The sequence below is a fragment of the Toxotes jaculatrix genome, chromosome 3 (genome assembly GCF_017976425.1).
Source record: "Toxotes jaculatrix isolate fToxJac2 chromosome 3, fToxJac2.pri, whole genome shotgun sequence".
Classification (NCBI taxonomy): domain Eukaryota; kingdom Metazoa; phylum Chordata; class Actinopteri; family Toxotidae; genus Toxotes; species Toxotes jaculatrix.
Window position 1 is genome coordinate 15,485,773 of NC_054396.1, and position 17,597 is coordinate 15,503,369.

Here is a 17,597-nt window from a genome sequence, read left to right on the forward strand (position 1 = left end):
TTGTTTGTTTGTTTGTTTGTTTGTTTGTTTGTTTGTTTGTTTGTTTGTTTGTTTGTTTTTTAATAGTGTTATAATTAGATTTCCTTTAGTGTGTTTTCATTTGTGTGATGAAGGATTTTTGCTATTCAGAATATTTATTATTACTTTATTATTCTAAAGTAATAAAAGTAATTTTATTATATGTAATTATTTTTATTTTATATTATTGTTATTCTCTTCTGTTGTTATGTGTGATTGTGTATATTTTTGCCAGTTTTATGTATATAGAGTATATTTATTTAATTTCTGATATCTGGGGGGGCGCTTGGAGGGGGAGTCGCCCAGGGAGTAATTCAATGTAGAACCTCCACTGTGTGCAAAATTGATGCTTTTATTCTGAAGGATGTCGACCGGAAGTCTCGATGTTGTTGCTGCCGGGCGGAAACAACGTGCTGTCGCCTCGTGTTTGACAGGTTGGTCTGACTTCAGTTAGCAACGTGAGCTCAATAAACTCTTGTAAGATTATTAAATGCGTCTACATTTCAACCAGTGGGCTCATAACACGAGCACACATCATTATGTGGCAGTGGTTTCATATAAATACCGTATCAGTGGTTGACGTTACCTTGATTTTTTATCAGTAAGCAACTTTTTAGCTCCTTGAAGCTAACGTTAACCAGCTAACTTACCAGATACTGTTATTTATGCAGATATAATATTATATAACATTATATAATATAATATGTGTTTATCCACAGTGTTCATGCTCACTTAGAACAGCATGATAGTACTCAGTAGTGTTTCTCTTCCTTTGCAAATTACTTACTATGTCTGAATAATATACAAATTTGCAGTACTGACAGTTTGAATGCCTCTCTCTTTCCAGGTGCTGTTGCACGTGAGACACTCAGCCTGGTAACAGCTGTGACACATATATTACTCAGTTATACCTGTGTCTAGTGCGGGGCAGTCCACAGACACAGCATGTCCTCCCAGGGAGACGGAGCTGCAGAACCAGGCCCTGAAACAGTGGGACCTTCTTCCTCCTCTGAGACTGATGCCACCAGCGGGGACATCATCACTGTCACCATTGGAGCCACCGTGCCCACAGGGTTCGAACACACTGCTGCAGAGGAGATCAAGGAGAAAATCGGGGTTGACGCACGAATTAGCAAAGATCGTGGTCGTATATACTTTCCAGTAACTACTGACAAGCTTTTCCAGGTAAGATAAGACTCAAAGTCGGTGGACCTGAATGGAGATGTACTGACACCCCGCCCCCTTTTGTTTTGAAAATCTGCATCCTAAATCTGTCTCTCTGTCTGTTCATTTATTCCCCCGCTGTAGGTTCATCTTCTGAGGTCTGTGGACAACCTTTTTGTTGTGGTTGAAGAATATGATCATTACCAGTTCAAGGAATCAAAGGTAACTTGCAGTCAGCTTTAATCTATTTTGCTGTTACACTACAGGCCAAAAGTTTGGAAGCAATTTCAAGTTTCTGTTCACAATGCCTTTGACCCTAAGCATTCTTCCAAGCTCTGTCGGAGTTACCTAGGCAAAAAAAGAAGAGGAAGGTGTCCTTCGAAAGATGGTTCGGCCCCCCGAGTCTCCAGACCTCTCTCCAACTGAACTTGTGTGGGACAAATTGGATTGATCAGTCAGAAAAGTGTGTCCCACGAATCAGCAGTCTTTCATTGATGAACTTGGAAGCCTGGAATGCAATTCCTGGCACATACCTTAAAAAACTTGTGGAATGAATTCCTCGTATATGCCATGCTGTTGTTAAAGCCAGAGGAGGTAACTTTGAAGAAAGCAAAGTCTAGGCAAGAAAACCCCAAATACCTGATAATTATAGTAAAAATGTATTCTGATAAGTAACTCTTTATATAATGATCATGTTTATTTTGTTGCAAAGTATACCAATGAAACTATGATATTTTTTTGGACAAAGTTGATCTTGCTTCCAAACTTTTGGCCTGTGGTGTACATGTATTATTATAACAAACACTGTTTTTTTTTGTTTTTTTTTTTACAGGAGGAGACACTGATGGAGTTGCAGCAGCTTGCCTCAAAACTTCCCTGGGCTAATGCCCTAGAGGTCTGGAAACTAAATAGCACACTAAAAAAGAAGAAAGGCCACCGGAAGGGGGGCAATGGCGCTAAAGTAAAACCCAACAGTGAAGCCAGTGATGCAATTGTGGCTGACACTGAGCACCAGGAGCTACCTCAGGCAGTGTCAGCTGCTGAAGGTCAGACAAAGGTGGAGTGCACACCCGACATGGAGACCTGCACCCAGGACTCAGAAGAAGCAGCACCCGGAGCTAAACTCATCAAGTTCCGTGTGACGTGCAACAGGGCTGGTGACAAGCACAGCTTCTCGTCTAACGAAGCAGCCAGAGACTTTGGTGGAGCCGTACAGGAATTCTTTCAGTGGAAAGCAGACATGACAAAGTTTGACATAGAGGTAGGCGTGCTTGTTCAGACTGGACTTATAAAGTGAATACCATTGCACTAGCCAAGAAAAACTCTGCATGTTCTGATAAATGTGCAAGGCATAACCTAATGTTTAGTTTCAGGAGTGGAGAAAAAAAAAACAAACAACATGAACAAAAGCTGTTCTCATTATATAATGTGTAATGTAAAAATATTTAAGCATTGTATTAAAGGTTGGAGAGGGTGCGTATGTTTTTTCAAAAGGATTTCACACAGATGATGATGATGATGACCAGTGATCTTCTACATTTTGTAAAAAATCTCTCTTGGTATTTCATTGCTAGGTAGCAGTTGCCAGGTATATATAAAATGTATAAATGCATTCAAGGTTACATTGATACTTGATTTGTGATTCACGTACTGCCTGTTCTTGTACCACAGGTTTTGCTAAACATACACAATGAAGAAGTGGTGATTGGCATTGCACTCACAGAAGAGAGTCTTCACAGGAGAAACATCAGTCACTTTGGACCCACTACGCTGCGATCTACCTTATGCTATGGCATGCTCAGGTAACCCTTTTCACCGTGTACACCATGTGATCCTGACGACCTTTCACTGTTGAGCTCAGATTATATCCCCCCCCCCATCTGTGTAGCCGCAAAGATCCATGTGATGTTAATTTTGTTATCTGCTCTTGTCTGCAAAGGTCAGAGCAGATGTCTGTGCAGCTTTTGAAACTCATGAACGTGGCCCGTACCCACCAGCCGTACATGAAAGGAACGTGTCCACATATGTTCTGTAAACAACAGAACTGTGTGCAATGTCCACAGTTTTCGCCACATTCTGCCTCTGTGTTCGAACGTATCAGGGATTTTATAAGAACATAGTTGAGCTCCTGCATTTGTCTTATTAACAATCTTAAAATTCTAAATGGCTGATCTTGATTCAGAAAGTGAGGGTATTTGTGTTTGGTTTCAATCATAACAAAACATTTTCACTTTCATAATGTCACGCTGATAATGACTCTTGGTGTGATTACCATCAGTCTACAAAAGGAGGAGGAAGAGTTGGGGATAAAAATACTGCAGAGCTGCACCTGGAGACCTTACAGTAGATTAATTGTTTGTCAGCTCTCACCCACACAGATAGACACACCTGAAGAAAAAGGTGCAGACAGATGGGAAAAGGGGACATACGCCCACTGAATTCTTATTAGCAGGAGCCTGAACTATGCTCCACAAGTGAATCATAATCCATGAGAGCACTTTGTCTTTCTTGGTAGTAGCACAAAGTTGGCCAAATTACAGACTGAATAAATAGATCAGTACAACTTTACTGATCCTTTGCAAATAAATATTTTCTATGACTTTGGTGCTCCCTGGACAAGAATTGAGAACGCAGATGTGACCAAGTTGACAGTGATGTAGGCAGGCTTGCCCTGACTTAATCCAGTATGACCACACTTGCCAAGAACAACAATTCTTTGTCACACCTTAGTGTTTATTTTAAGGCGTAACAAAAGAGACAGGCGGTGTGCTAACTAACTATTTTTTTCCATGAAGATAAGCACATAAATTAAGAGTATGTGACAAGTGTTTTAAGCTCCACCCTCCATAAACGATGTAGTAATCCTCTGACACAGAGGTGATGCTCTGTGTACCTTGTCTCTTTGTATTTTTCTGTTAAGTAGGGTCTGAAAATTATAGGAACTTTGACAACTGAAAACAAGTTTTGCCTGTGAACAAAATTCAGTTCCGTTGCTTGTTCTGGTTTGTCTGGTATTTGGATGCCTGCTTGGAAATTTTGTTTTGGGTGTCCTCAGCGTATTAGTGACAGAGCATGCCTCACAGAGATTTAGCAATGGCGCCAGAACTTGTGGGTTGTGGTGCATTTAAGTCCACATTACAAGTATAACGAGCACTGAGGAGGAATATGGAGACAGCTGTGGGCAGAAATCATTGACCAGTTTTAAAGCTGTCGGTAATTTCATGCATCATCGAGGGAAGACAGTGGTTTATGGTTTGTACAACGAAGACTGTTAACCTTATTTGTCATTGCTTTAATTGTCCATTTAGACAAAGTTTGTGCAATCGCAGTATTACTTGTCCCATGGTGGGAACGTCATTTCCGTTGTGGTGAACCACAAAAGTCTGTTGTCAGGAATTGCTACAGTTATAATTTCCAAACCTGTTTCTGCTGGTGCTAAGGGCTGTAGGTTAGGAGTTCTGTTAATGGACATGTCTTACTGTGAGGAGAAGAAGGTATAAAATTAGTTACTATACTTAATATACACTGGTGCTATGTTCACACTCTGTTTTTTTGTTGACAGGCTGTGTAAACCTCAGGCATCCGATATAATACTTGACCCAATGTGTGGGACTGGAGCTATACCACTGGAGGTGAGACACTTTTCATGCAGTTATAGAACTTTAGGTGCTAACCCTGACTGAATCAAGGACTTCTGAGAAAGAGAAAACTTTCAGTGTGAAGAATAAATAGTGTACACTGTATATATGAAAGCCCTCTTTCATGACCTCATGATTTGTTCACAATCGATGCAGAGTTTAATGTCAAATAATTATCTTGTACTAATGATTTTTGTAGTGTAATGGTTTTTCATTGCAGTGAGTTTACAGTAAGCTAAGCTCATTTAGGTAATTTTCCCCCCAAAAAAGGACAAGAACAAGAAAATGTATGCTTACTCATGTCTTTGATGTGTAATTGAGAATGTTTAATTTGGATCAAACGATTAGGTACATCTGGGCATTTCTTAACATTACCAGAAAATAAAACCATTTTCTGACTCAACAGACTGTTTGAACCAGCCAAACTTTTGCCAAACCCTGATGCATTCTCATCCATTCTCATCCATCTCCTCCGTTGCCCTGATTGCTGCAATGAGTGCCTTAACTAAATGGTCCAATTAGTGGACATCATCAGATGCGACTTGCTGAGCTCCTTGAGGAAGCAAAGTTGTTCAGCGATGGTCTTGAGCTTGCCGGAGAAGGGCTTTAAATAATAACAAACCACAGGCTGCTAATTGTGTCATGCTCTTCTTCACCAGGGGGCCATTGAATTTAATAGTTCGTTCTACATCGCCGGTGACAACAATGACATGGCAGTTAACCGCACAGTCAATAATATATGTCACATCCAGAAAAGGAGAGCAGACAAGGGCAGGTGAGAATGAACGGCTTAACATTTCATAAGGAGGTAGTGTACATATACAGCTTTGTGCAGCTGATGATCACCATAATGTTTTATGATCTTTTTTGGATCCTTTCAAACAGCGTATCTGGATTGCCCATCGACACAGTGCGGTGGGATCTGTGCAGTTTACCCATAAGGACCAGCTCTGTTGACATTATCATCACTGACATGCCCTTTGGGAAGAGGTACCATAACAGTGGTTTACAGTACATAGTTGATTAATTAGTATGTAGAAATTGCACAGAATTGGTCAATATTTGAAGTACTTCAATGTCCCAGCCAGGCTCTAAGATGACTCTACCATAACCACAGCGCTTTAGCTGTTGGCTGAAAATTGTATTTTGAAACGGAAGGTAGTTACCGGTAGACCCGACTTTCATTCAGCAATTAGATTGACAAGTCGATATTGAGATAGAGGTAAGTATTGATTAAGACTGCAGAATAACATAACCTTTGTTTTCTTACAGAATGGGCTCCAAGAAGAAAAACTGGGATCTTTATCCCTCCTGTCTGAGAGAAATGGCCCGCGTGTGCAGACCAGGGACAGGAAAGGCTGTGCTGTTGACGCAGGACAAGAAATGCTTTGCCAAGGTAACCATATTGGTCTTGTAGATAACAGGAGTTCCAGCAAAGATAGCACAGATTTCCCGTCCCGCTAGCCTCTTGCTGATAATGATTCATGCTAGTTGTTGTTTTCTTGTTCCAAATGTTTATCCAGACATAAACTTGTTGGAAGCCTTTAACAGATAACAGACTACCTATTAGGGATAAAACTATTCAGTCACCCTCAGAACATCTGAAAAGTTGCACCAGTAAACAAATGGGAAATGACCAACGACAAACTCTTAAAGCCCTGTTAGACAACACAGAGATGGGTGAGTGGGTGCAGCAATAAACTTACAGGCAACACGATGACAACAAAAAAGAATTCCATTTCTTGAGTTTGGACAAATGCTGTCTCCATGGAGCCTGACAGTTTTGGTAATGTGCACCTTTTTTCAATTTGTCACCTAGCATACCCGACAGGTTCTGCTTTGAATCAGTGCAGAAAAAAGTTAAAGTAGATGCAGTCTTCTTACCTATGCCAAGGTAATAATAATAGGTTTTGAGAAACAAAAATTGTATTAATTTACACTGGGGCGGAACAGGTAGTCACACCTGTTCAGCATATGACTGCTGTTATTATCATTATCTGCTGATCTGGACCTGGGTGGAGCTGTACCCTGCTCACCCTCTCTTGCTCTGACGTTGGCATGGAGCAGCTGCTTCTTCCTAGAACACTAGGGCAATAATCAGTATAAGTGCCATGTTGCGTCCAAGAACAATTTTGTCTCCACCCTTTCATAATCAATGGTTCTGCTTTTTCCACACCTCGGCGAGCTTGAGATGGTGGTGTGTCGAGATTAAACTAAACAGTGCCCAGTTTGTGCAAATATACAACTTGTTGCCATGGAAATAATACTAAAAATGTTGCTTTCAAATTAAGATTTTTCTGTTTTGAAGTTCCTAGCCAGCAGTGATTGGTCTGATGATTCGTCAGACCAGGCTATGTTTTCCCAGTCTTCAACTAGTCTAGTTTTGGTGAGCCTGAGCCCGCTGAAAACTCAGCGATCCGCCTCAAAGTGCCGAGCTAATAATTATTGTTATTTTGTACAAAAACTCCATTCATTTACACTGTGGCCGCTGCATACTTTTTAAAATACCCCTCATGCTTTAGGAAAGTATGCCTTCACACTGACCTGAAGAAAATGGAAAATATTTTACTTCAGAATGGGGTCATGGGTCAACAGTTTAACTCTGACTCAGTCAGTGATATGGCTTACTATTGACCTTTGTGGTGTATGGGCTTTTCCAAATTTGTTCAGTCTCAAATGATTAGTATTATTTAGTAAAGTTATGTTGTATTATGAAATGGGAAAAGCCAGTGTTGTTGGCTTTATTTACCACTACAATCCTTCAGCCGCCATCATTTGTAAGTGTCAGTGTATTTCATGTTTATGCAGCTCTCCATCAAGTTTAAACAACCTTATGTGGTCCTTCTGCTTAAAAGCCCGCATGCAGAATCAATTTATCTTGAATTCATCTCTAAATAATCCCTCAACCGCTTGAGTTATGCAAGTTTAACTCAGCTCAATTGCTGGAAAAAGACTTTTACCAGCTGTATTTGTCTAAGCTGAGACCTTGCTTTACACAAAACAAATGCCTGATTTGTTAGTTTGCCCTCACAAGATTTATGTCGTCTCCAGGCCATCTCGAGGATGGGAGGACTGTGGCGGAAGCTGCACACTGTTTGGGTCAACGTCGGCGGTTTACATGCTGGAGTCTACCTCCTCAAGCGGACGGGGGCCGTGTTTGGCCAAACTCCTGAGGATGTCCATGAATCACGAGGAAGAGCTAATGCACAAGGGGATGAGAAGGATCACAAGGAGCTGTCTTAATTCACCTCCCACGTTTATATTCTGAATTTATATCTGAGGCTGAGGAGGATTATCATTATTTATTTTGTTTTTGAAGATTTAACTTTCTTCTTAAGTCAGGTTCTCTACTCAACCGTGCCAAGCAGTTTTAGTGTATAATTTTTTTTTTTTTTGTATTTCTCATTTGGTTTAATGTGATAAATGGTTAACTGGAAAGAAAAAGCTATTTTCATGTTCAGCAGCAGTTTAATGATTCTCACGCTGTGTTTAACCGAGGTAGCTCATTTGTCACATTGCTGTACAGAAACCTGCTGAAGGTCTCACTGCACCCCTAACTGCACATTGCCATTTGTTCTGGTTAATAAAGGTTCAAACTAAATGTCAGTTGATGTAAATATTCATCATATTCAAATGGTTGCTCACGCTGATTGTGGCTAACCCTGAACAGAACAGGAAGTGGTACTTAAAATATGTTTTCATATACTTAGAGGAATACTTTATAATTGAGTTGCTGGTAAAGAAAGCAGGGGAAAGCCACAGTGTGAGTGTGCACTTTCTGTTTCTTCCTACCTGTAAACCAGCACCCCTCTAGAATAAGCATTGCTTCATCTTGCGCTTCTTCATTTTTGACGTGCTGGCCTGAGCACACAACAGGTGGAGCCTCTAGAAGCTATTATCAGCTGATATTAAGTCAAATAGGAAATATTTTAGTTTATTAGTGACTCAGAATGAGTGACAGCAATAGCGCTCGGTTTACGTGAACACTTGCAGGCGCGAGGATGCTTCCTCTTGCCTTTTTAATAAGGCTCAACCCGCCAAATCACCAAAACACAAACAGGAAAATTGTACATGTGTTCACCAGACCTTGCCGCAAATAATGACCAGAAGTCGATAGTTAAAAAGAAAAAGTAGTTTTTGCGGTGTTGGACTTGATGTAGATTTAATTTGGATCTTGATAGTATGTATAAACTCCAGGTAATAAACTGGAGATAGTGCTCTTTCTAAAGTGCTGTAGCGTATACAGAGGATTCAGAGTAATATTTTTAATAATTTCCAAAGTCGGGTATTTTTCTGACATCTGACTCTGATTTTTTTTTTCCCTGCCTACATACAGATCTATTGTTTGGTGTAAATTCACTGGAATAATTGACGGTGAAAATCCTGTAAAACGTGTGTTAAGGGGAATTGATATGGTTTTATTTCCTTGTTTCCGTCAAAGATTAAGAATCACGTGCCTCATAACGCGAGTAAATACTCATCTTATGAAGGACGTGACTGGGCACAGCATCAAAACGACACTTTTATGACTGAGCAGTCTGCAGATGTAAAGAGCGGTGCGTAGTCTGGAGGATCGGGGGTGGGGACGCATGGTGACGTCACTGGGTGTGTGTGTGCGTGCGTGCGTGTGCGTGTGGGGTAGGGGGTGTTGAAGGGTGAGGACACCCAACAATAAAAAGCCATGTGAGTTGTGAGGACACTCCAGTGTCTCCGCGGAGCGGGAACTTAAACACACACGATGATCTGGACCATTTTTCTGCTTGTCCAAGCTGTCCTGCTTTATTTCATTTTCACACAAAGGCGAAGGTAAGTTGTCATTTTATTCACCCGTGTGTCGTCCATACACCTTGTCAGTGCTGTAAAATATTTTATTTTTATTTTTTAATACAGAAGGTGGTTCGTTCTTGTCTTTTACTTACTATTTAAAAATCCTTATTAGTCTTTTGCCGTCTGTGTATTTCTTTTTTCACGATGGCGCTTCTAATTCATGGCTGATTTAAAATCCATTGGACGCCACGTCTACAGTGATTATCTGTGACAACAATAACAACAGCATAGTGGTTATAATGAAAGGACTCTTATATCCGGACCCGGGGACACTCATTTCTTTTGTTAGTTTTCTGTGTTGTTGCTTAACAAAGACTGTGTTTAAACCACAGTGTTGAAATCACCTCCCTGTATTGAAACTTTTTTCTTTTGTTTTGTTTGCTATTAAAATTACATAACCAAAAAAATCTGTGATGTAATGATTCTTGTTTCAATTAATCCCTGTTATTAAGTTTACCTACACCCTTAGGGGTGTAATGACATGATAAAGAGCTAGTCATACAAACAGACTGCACTGTGTGTACACTGATAGCTGGAAGACTAAATACTAACATTGTTTTACTGTGGCAGACAACAACAAAATATTCATGTGAATCACTCCATTGTCAACTGCCCAGGACTGAATGTTAAGTAGTGTCCCCACCCTTAATACTGGCACATCAGGAGGAAAAAGTGCCAAACAAACAGATCAGCCTCTCTCAAGTAGTAACATGCCATTTTAAATGTGTGATAATGCATAAAAACATCTCATTCGTTTCTCTTTTTATTTGTCTTTTTTTCCTCTCCTTAGATCCAAGAGCGATCCACCTCTAGACAAAGGAGTTATCCCGTGGTTAGGCCACGCACTTGAATTTGGAAAAGATGCTTCCAAGTTCTTGAATCGAATGAAGCTGAAACATGGCAACCTTTTCACAGTGAGTAGAAGAAATCTAACAATGATGTATATATTCATTTTTCTAAGCACCTTAAGTAGTACATTCCATATTAGCTAAAAAGTTCAGATTCAAAGTCCGTATACATTTACAGTTCCATAAAAACTGAGCAAACCCCCCCAGCTGAAGAAGATAATGTGATTTCTATCAAAAGCTCCAGAACAGTGTTTAGACGTTATTACTGTGTTTGCTGCAGTTCGTAAATGCACGCAGAAAGAATTTATTCAGCACCTGCATTTTAGTGCATTGTATCTCGTACAGTTATACCTCTGAACTGATGATCTACAGGTGCGTGCTGCTGGACATTATGTGACGGTGCTGCTGGATCCACACTCATACGACGAAGTCATCAATGACTCTGATTCCCTGGACTTTACACGCTACGCACAGGTGCTCATGGAGAGGATCTTCAACCTGCGGCTCCCACATCACCAGCCGAATAAAGCTAAAGCCATGATGAAAAAGTATGACCTTATTACATTTTCATTTTCAGTTCATGTAAACATGCGAACAGAATTTGCTTGCGAAAATACGCCCACAGGTCTCATGAATATCATCTAACCAACTGTGGTTATTTTTATAGAACACCTTTCCCGTTTTTGGAAATCAATTCTTAGTACTTCTTGTTCTGTTATTGCTCAGTTGTTACCACCACATAATTTATTTTGTAGAACTGAAAGAAAACAAATGCCATCATAGTGAGATACTGGCTTGTAGATAAGACATCAGAGAGGAGGGAAAAGCTACAAGCTCATACAATCTTTTTATTTTGAGTTTTGAAAGATCGATGTCTGGACACGCTGCTTTCTTCAGGTTGCACCAGAATTAGGAATGTGCAGCTCATGTCATCACTTACCTAGAAATAGCTAAATATAGCACCTAAGTTACATTTCTCAGGAACAATAACCGTGATAACTAAGTCAATTGGTTAGCTTTAAATGATAATGTGTCACTGAATAATTACACTGTTTTCACAACACCAACAATCACTGTGACATTATTTACAGGGTTCCCTTCTAAGGCACAGCACTTAACCTTTTCTCCCTTTGCCCTCTCTAACCTTTTGTGTCGCCAGGCACTTCATGGGAATGAATTTGGTCGCTCTAAACAGCACCATGAGCAGACACCTGCAGGCTTTACTGAAAGCTGAGATGCCTCAGAACCAGAAAGACTGGAAAGAGGAGGGACTGTTCGACTTCTCTTACGGCTTACTCTTTAAGTATGAAAGAGTCCAAACACCACCACCCCCCCACACACACACTCGCAGCTTTGTCAAAAGCATGGCATGTGTTGATGTCAAAAGTCCTCAGCTAAACAATTTACACACCAGCCAATCCTGAGATCCTCTGTTTGTAAACACAGCAAGAAAAATGTAGGTTGACTCGCTCAGAGCACACAAACGTTCAAGGTCACTTTTCCGGTTAAGCATACAACTCATTTTGGCAGACCGGATGTGAATCAAAATGTCTCACTCTCTCAGGATAAGAGTTTTATCATTGATAAACAAAGCAGAGAAGTTATCTGGAATGTAAAAGTGTGTGACTGTAGTGTTTACTGTGACGCGGTGACATCCACCATGAGGAGATGCTGCTCGTTGTGTGGAACAGCAAAAAAATACTAGTTGAAAGGAGATTGCTTGTGTGTGATGTATGCTTTCAAATGGAAAACTGCGTGGGCAGGTTATCTTTCCATCAAGATAGAGAGGGTTGCCATCCATCAACCGTGGAGTCCCGCACATTCCCAATCTCTGTATCTTTTCTTTCTCTACAGGGCGGGGTACCTGACCCTGTTTGGAGGAGAACAGAACAACAACAGCTCTGATCCTGCAAGTGTCTATGAGGAGTACAAGAAGTTTGATGGTCTCCTAACCAAAATGGCAAGGGGCACTCTAAAAGCAGGTAATGACACAGAAAACACCTCTCAGCTGGTACACAATCTGTGGACCTTTCTGTAACTTCTGAAATCCCTCATCAGTTGTTCAGAAGCTTAAGCAGTGTGACAAACCATGAGTCATACATTTGTTATCAATGTTTTGTCACCGTGCCTCAGTTAATATGATCTCACATCACCTGTGGATTTTCTTGTAGATTTGTATTGTGGTTGTCATGGCGACTTTCACGACTCACTCACAGTATTATACTTGCATACTGTCTAGACGTGTTTGTGTTTTTTTTTTTTTTTTTGAGAACTTTTACGATTCACAGTTCAGTTCATCATCGCGGCCCTTCACAGACTGTGATCTCACTTATGCTTGTGGTTCACGTCACTGTCACAACATACACCTTGTTTCCCTCAGGCTTTCCCCTAGTTGTGCATCATTGTTTGCGATTGCAGTTGTTCTAACCATCCTACACAGGAGAGCTTGCCAATTACAGTATCATTGCACATCTCTTTCAGTTTTGTCTTTCATACCTGAAATATTGTTCCTCTCTCATCTGGCGCACACAATATTATCTGTTTACATATCTGGCATTTCATTCATTCACATTGAGCTTAACTGTTTATGTTTTGTCTGTGACTCACTCGCTCAATTAGTGATGTTTATCTGTGTGTCACAGCGGAGAAGAGGACAGCCCAGAGTGTTCGACAAAGATTGTGGGAGCTTTTGGCCCCAGCAGGTCTGACTGAGGACTCAGGGTCAAGCCCTTGGCTTCGTGGCTACAGGCGGCTCCTGCAGGAGGAGGGGACTGATGAGGACACACAGAGGAAGGCTGTACTGATGCAACTCTGGGCCACGCAGGTGAGTTACACGTCAGAAGAAAGGTATTCTGTCTGTGTAAAGAAAGAGGTTTTGGTGATTACATCTAGAGATTAGGCGAGTTCCCTCAGTCAGATGAACCCAGTGCCACATTGTTTTTATGACGTTGTTTCTGTCCCACATGTCTCCAAGGAGACTTGAATTCAAAGAGACCAAGACAGCGATGCACATCAGCAGTGCAGTACTCTTGTTTGGCACATGGGTGTGCTGTTCACCTAAGCAGTCTGGTTATGCAGCAGTGTGTATCCATCTCAGAGAAATCAGCTGTTATTTTTACATTTACAGACAGACATTTACAACAAGACAAAAATCAGGTTACTGGCTCCATTAGCTTTGGGTCTTGAATGTGATTCAACCTGGTGTTGACTTGGTCTTGAGTCTTACTCATATTTAACTGGACTCAGTACTGACTCATACACCCTTTCATTTAATGTGTTAATCAGAAATCTACTTCAACATTTGCCTGCCCCTGCAGACTGTTTCCTCATCCTTTTTTTTGCACTTGTCACCATGGTTTATTTCCATTTGATGACAAATTTTGAGTCATAAATTTTAGTTGTCTCATTGGCGTCACATTGTCAATTTCCTTAAAACAAAAGAACTTTACTTAGAAAATTTACATTTACCAATTTGCATGCAATATAGTAACCACAGTATTGGTCTGTGTTGATATGAGGTCTGTGATGCATCTGGCAAAAGTCTGGTTAATGTCATTTCCTTGTGAGGCATCATTTAATGGATACACAAGTTCTATCATCAGCAATGCTTATGTTCAGTGCAGTAAACATTGATTACACTTTGTAGTGTATTTTGCTGTGATTTAAGAGGCAATTTCAAAGTAATTTATTCACAATGTTATATTTCCATAGTGTTCATTATTTTATGTTTCTACTCCTGGCAGACAGCACTGTGGTTTGCCATAAAACTAAATAGCCTCAATGTCCTGCCCTTGGATGCAGGCAGATGGCAGGGGACCTCAGGTTTCCAGTGGCTTTCCTTTTTAAGTAAACCATTACCGTGCTGTGCTTTGCCAGTAGTGAGACTATCCAGAGCAAGGCTCTTCTCATCCAAAACACATGAAAAGGAAGCCGTTCTTTTTTATGTTGTCGGCTCTAAAGTTTAATGAAGCTTTTTGGTTTGAAGCTTTTTGGTGAACTAAACTTTAAATGAAATTTGTGCTTCATTGCAACTCAAACAAAAGCTAGACATGAATACTATGGGTGTCATGTGATGTCTTTATTTGCTGTTACCAAATAACCACCTGCGCTGTCACTATGCAACACCAGAGTGTGAGAGCCAACCTTATGATCGCGCTCATGTGAGTCTTTGTTTGTTTCCAGGGTAATGTTGGTCCCGCTGCATTTTGGTTGTTGAGCTACTTGTTGACAAATCCTGAGGCTCTGACGGCAGTGAAGAGGGAGTTCAGCCAGATCTCACAGATGGAGACCTCGGAGACTCCTCTCATGGACAGACCTATGAACACCCCCGTGTTTGGTGAGGGTTTGATCCCAGCTTGTGTAAACAGAGGAACATTTATTGGTAGTAGGTTGTTTGTACTGTCAGCAAAATAACCTACTAACAGAAGTCTGGATTCACAGGATTTTTTTTTTGTTTGAAAAATGCATGAAACATGAAATAATAGACAGAATTAGTATTGTTATTCAGTATATAAATATATAGTGCTCTAAATCACAAATAAGCACAAAAGGACAAAAAAAAAAAACGTAGAGTGAGAGGAAAGTAGCTAGCACACTCAAAAGCACATGAAAATACAAAACAACCAATCAAAAATCTTCAAAAATCCATAAAAAGATAAGAAAATACTGCAGAAACATTTGGGACGGAAAGTGCTGCTGCTCTTTTGCAGTTATTAACAACATTTTTTCCCTTTCTCAGACAGTGCTTTGGAAGAGACACTGAGACTCACTGCTGCCCCCTTCATCACCAGAGAGGTGGTACAGGAAAAGACGCTTCACATGGCTGATGGCCAAGAGTACGTGCTTAGAAAAGGAGACAGGGTGTGTTTGTTCCCCTTCAACAGCCCTCAAATGGACCCTGAGATTTACCACGAGCCTCAGGTTTGTTGTGCTGTCTTGTTAAAGTAATAGCTTTTGTGCTTCCAACCTGTCCACTCCATCAAAACATTACTGTGCTGCCAACAGGAATAGTAATAATTGTCTTAGTGACTAGCTGGAGGCAGATTTAAGTGTAATTAGCATCTGTAGTTTATATAAGGTGGAATCTGCGCCTACACAAAGCTGACCTCGTATTACCCAGTGAGAGGTCAAAGCCAGAGCTCTGGACCATTGAGGGATTAGCCAAGCACGGGAACAGAAACACAGCTAATAGGCGTGGGAAGGACATGGCAAGCCTGCTTTAAATAAAATCTGTCCACCAGAAATTAGACAAACAAACGATATGATGAAAGCATTTTTTTCTTAAATCTGTCCCTTCTTATTGCTTGCATCTAATGTCTGCCACCAAAAAATGTGTTTCCTTTCCAGAAGTACAAGTATAATCGCTTCCTGAATGAAGATGGATCGGTGAAGACGGATTTTTATAAAGGAGGGAAGAAGCTGAAGTATTACACCATGCCATGGGGCGCAGGGACCAATGGTTGTGTGGGAAAGCAGTTTGCCATCAATACCATCAGGCAGTGAGTGTCCTGGAATTAGTGCACCATATAAGTTTATGATTGGTTAAGACCTCAGAATGCTCCACAGTGGAGGAGTTTGTTACTTTTTTTATTTCTGGTTGAAGGTTTTAATCCTGTGTTTCATCTGTGTTTACTCTTCAGGTTTGTTTACATGGTGTTGACTAACTACGATTTGGAGCTGTGTGACCCAAATGGTCAGATGCCAGAGGTAAACGCCAGTCGTTATGGCTTTGGGATGCTACAACCAGAGGGGGACTTGCTTTTCCGATATAAACTGAGGAACTAGGACTATTAAAAACAAGCAAAACACGTATCTTTTATGTACATTTCAACATATGCACACTGTTGTTAATATTCCATTTGTACTTTTATATTCTGTATTTATATTATACTGTGAGTAATTATTTTGTTATTTATCAATAAATCTAAATAGTACATTGTGTATAATCTTGAGTCTCTTGAGTTTTTTTGGGTCAATTGATTCAGTTCCATTATGACCACGTTATTATTTGTCAAATAAAACAGAAACAATAAGACACTGAAATTTGACTAGTGCTCACAATTTTTTTTTTTTTTTGTTTTGTTTTATTTTTGGATGTTTTTGGTGTAATAAGTTAAACATTAGAGCATGGTACTCTATGTTAAATACAGACCATGAGTGCAACACGGGGCACTGCCTGTACTGTAAACAGAGTCGGCCACACATCTGTCACACTGACACACGGCTGCTGTTTGCAGAGTGAAGCTGAATGGAAAGTTTAGATTTATATGGCGTGAAAGCGACTGATCACTTACAAGCAGCAGCCGATTCACCTTTGACCACACATTGTAAGGTACTGTGTAGGTTTTTGATGGGACAGCAAACTTCTTCTGGTTTTTATTCATGTTTTATCATTTCTGTTGGTTCACATCATGTTTAAACCATGACGATATGTTTAAAAGACACATATCAGAGTTATAGTGTGATCGTGGACAAAGGCAGGGCTTTTAGGCCCCAATAAAATTGGTCTTCGTTTAAATATATGTCCTGATTAATGAGCATTTTCCCACTGAACCTGAGTGTGTCATGGAAACAAAGTTAAGACTGAATTATAAGCCCACTCTTACACAGATTTCCTTTACATCAGGTATTGTATTTTTCACCACTTCCCAGTTTAGTACTCGTTCACATCCTGTCATCCAGAGATCACTGGAATATTCCTAGGAGGACATGACAGCATGTCTGCCACTCGTAGTGAGTTGACAGTGTGTTGTGCATCTTCATATTTTCTTTCATCCTCTACTCCTTTAAGGACATATGATGTGTTTAGTGGCCTTACTTCAAATTTAATCAGTAATAATACTCCTAAAATTGATGCACAGTTCAGCCATGACATATGTAAGCCTATAGTAGCCGAACTATGTAAACATGATTGTAGGATTTTAATCCAGTTTTGGGCAAGGATGTGAATCCCTCAGAAATTGCGTGCTGGCCTATAAACACTGCTGCACAACGCAGAATTACACTTGATGCACTTAGCGGTGGCTTGCTGGCTCTGTGAGGGTTAAACTCACACAGGCTGCGCCGCTGGAGGAGCCTCGGTGAAATCAGCCCCTGCAGGATC

General features: G+C 40.5%; 2 protein-coding genes across 4 annotated transcripts; both read left to right on the plus strand.

Annotated features, from left to right (window-relative positions):
• Nucleotides 1–418: 418 nt before the first annotated feature.
• thumpd3 (THUMP domain containing 3) lies at nucleotides 419–8,421 on the plus strand. 3 transcript variants are annotated; one of them, XM_041034956.1, is made up of 10 exons: nucleotides 419–452; nucleotides 866–1,203; nucleotides 1,327–1,404; nucleotides 2,015–2,443; nucleotides 2,854–2,984; nucleotides 4,745–4,814; nucleotides 5,480–5,595; nucleotides 5,706–5,810; nucleotides 6,093–6,216; nucleotides 7,872–8,421. In XM_041034956.1, the coding sequence occupies exons 2-10, from the start codon at nucleotides 964–966 to the stop codon at nucleotides 8,061–8,063; spliced, it is 1,485 nt and encodes a 494-aa protein (XP_040890890.1). In that variant the 5' UTR covers nucleotides 419–452; nucleotides 866–963; the 3' UTR covers nucleotides 8,064–8,421. The 3 variants fall into 3 exon arrangements, with proteins under 3 accessions (XP_040890890.1, XP_040890889.1, XP_040890888.1); XM_041034955.1 differs by having other exon boundaries at nucleotides 434–495; XM_041034954.1 differs by having other exon boundaries at nucleotides 434–476.
• Nucleotides 8,422–9,469: 1,048 nt separating this feature from the next.
• On the plus strand, nucleotides 9,470–16,435 carry LOC121179755 (prostacyclin synthase-like). Its single transcript, XM_041034775.1, has 10 exons — nucleotides 9,470–9,626; nucleotides 10,438–10,561; nucleotides 10,868–11,043; nucleotides 11,655–11,798; nucleotides 12,350–12,477; nucleotides 13,138–13,319; nucleotides 14,678–14,831; nucleotides 15,234–15,415; nucleotides 15,842–15,993; nucleotides 16,135–16,435. Exons 1-10 carry the CDS (start codon nucleotides 9,559–9,561, stop codon nucleotides 16,277–16,279), a joined length of 1,455 nt encoding a protein of 484 aa, XP_040890709.1. The 5' UTR covers nucleotides 9,470–9,558; the 3' UTR covers nucleotides 16,280–16,435.
• Nucleotides 16,436–17,597: the final 1,162 nt, after the last annotated feature.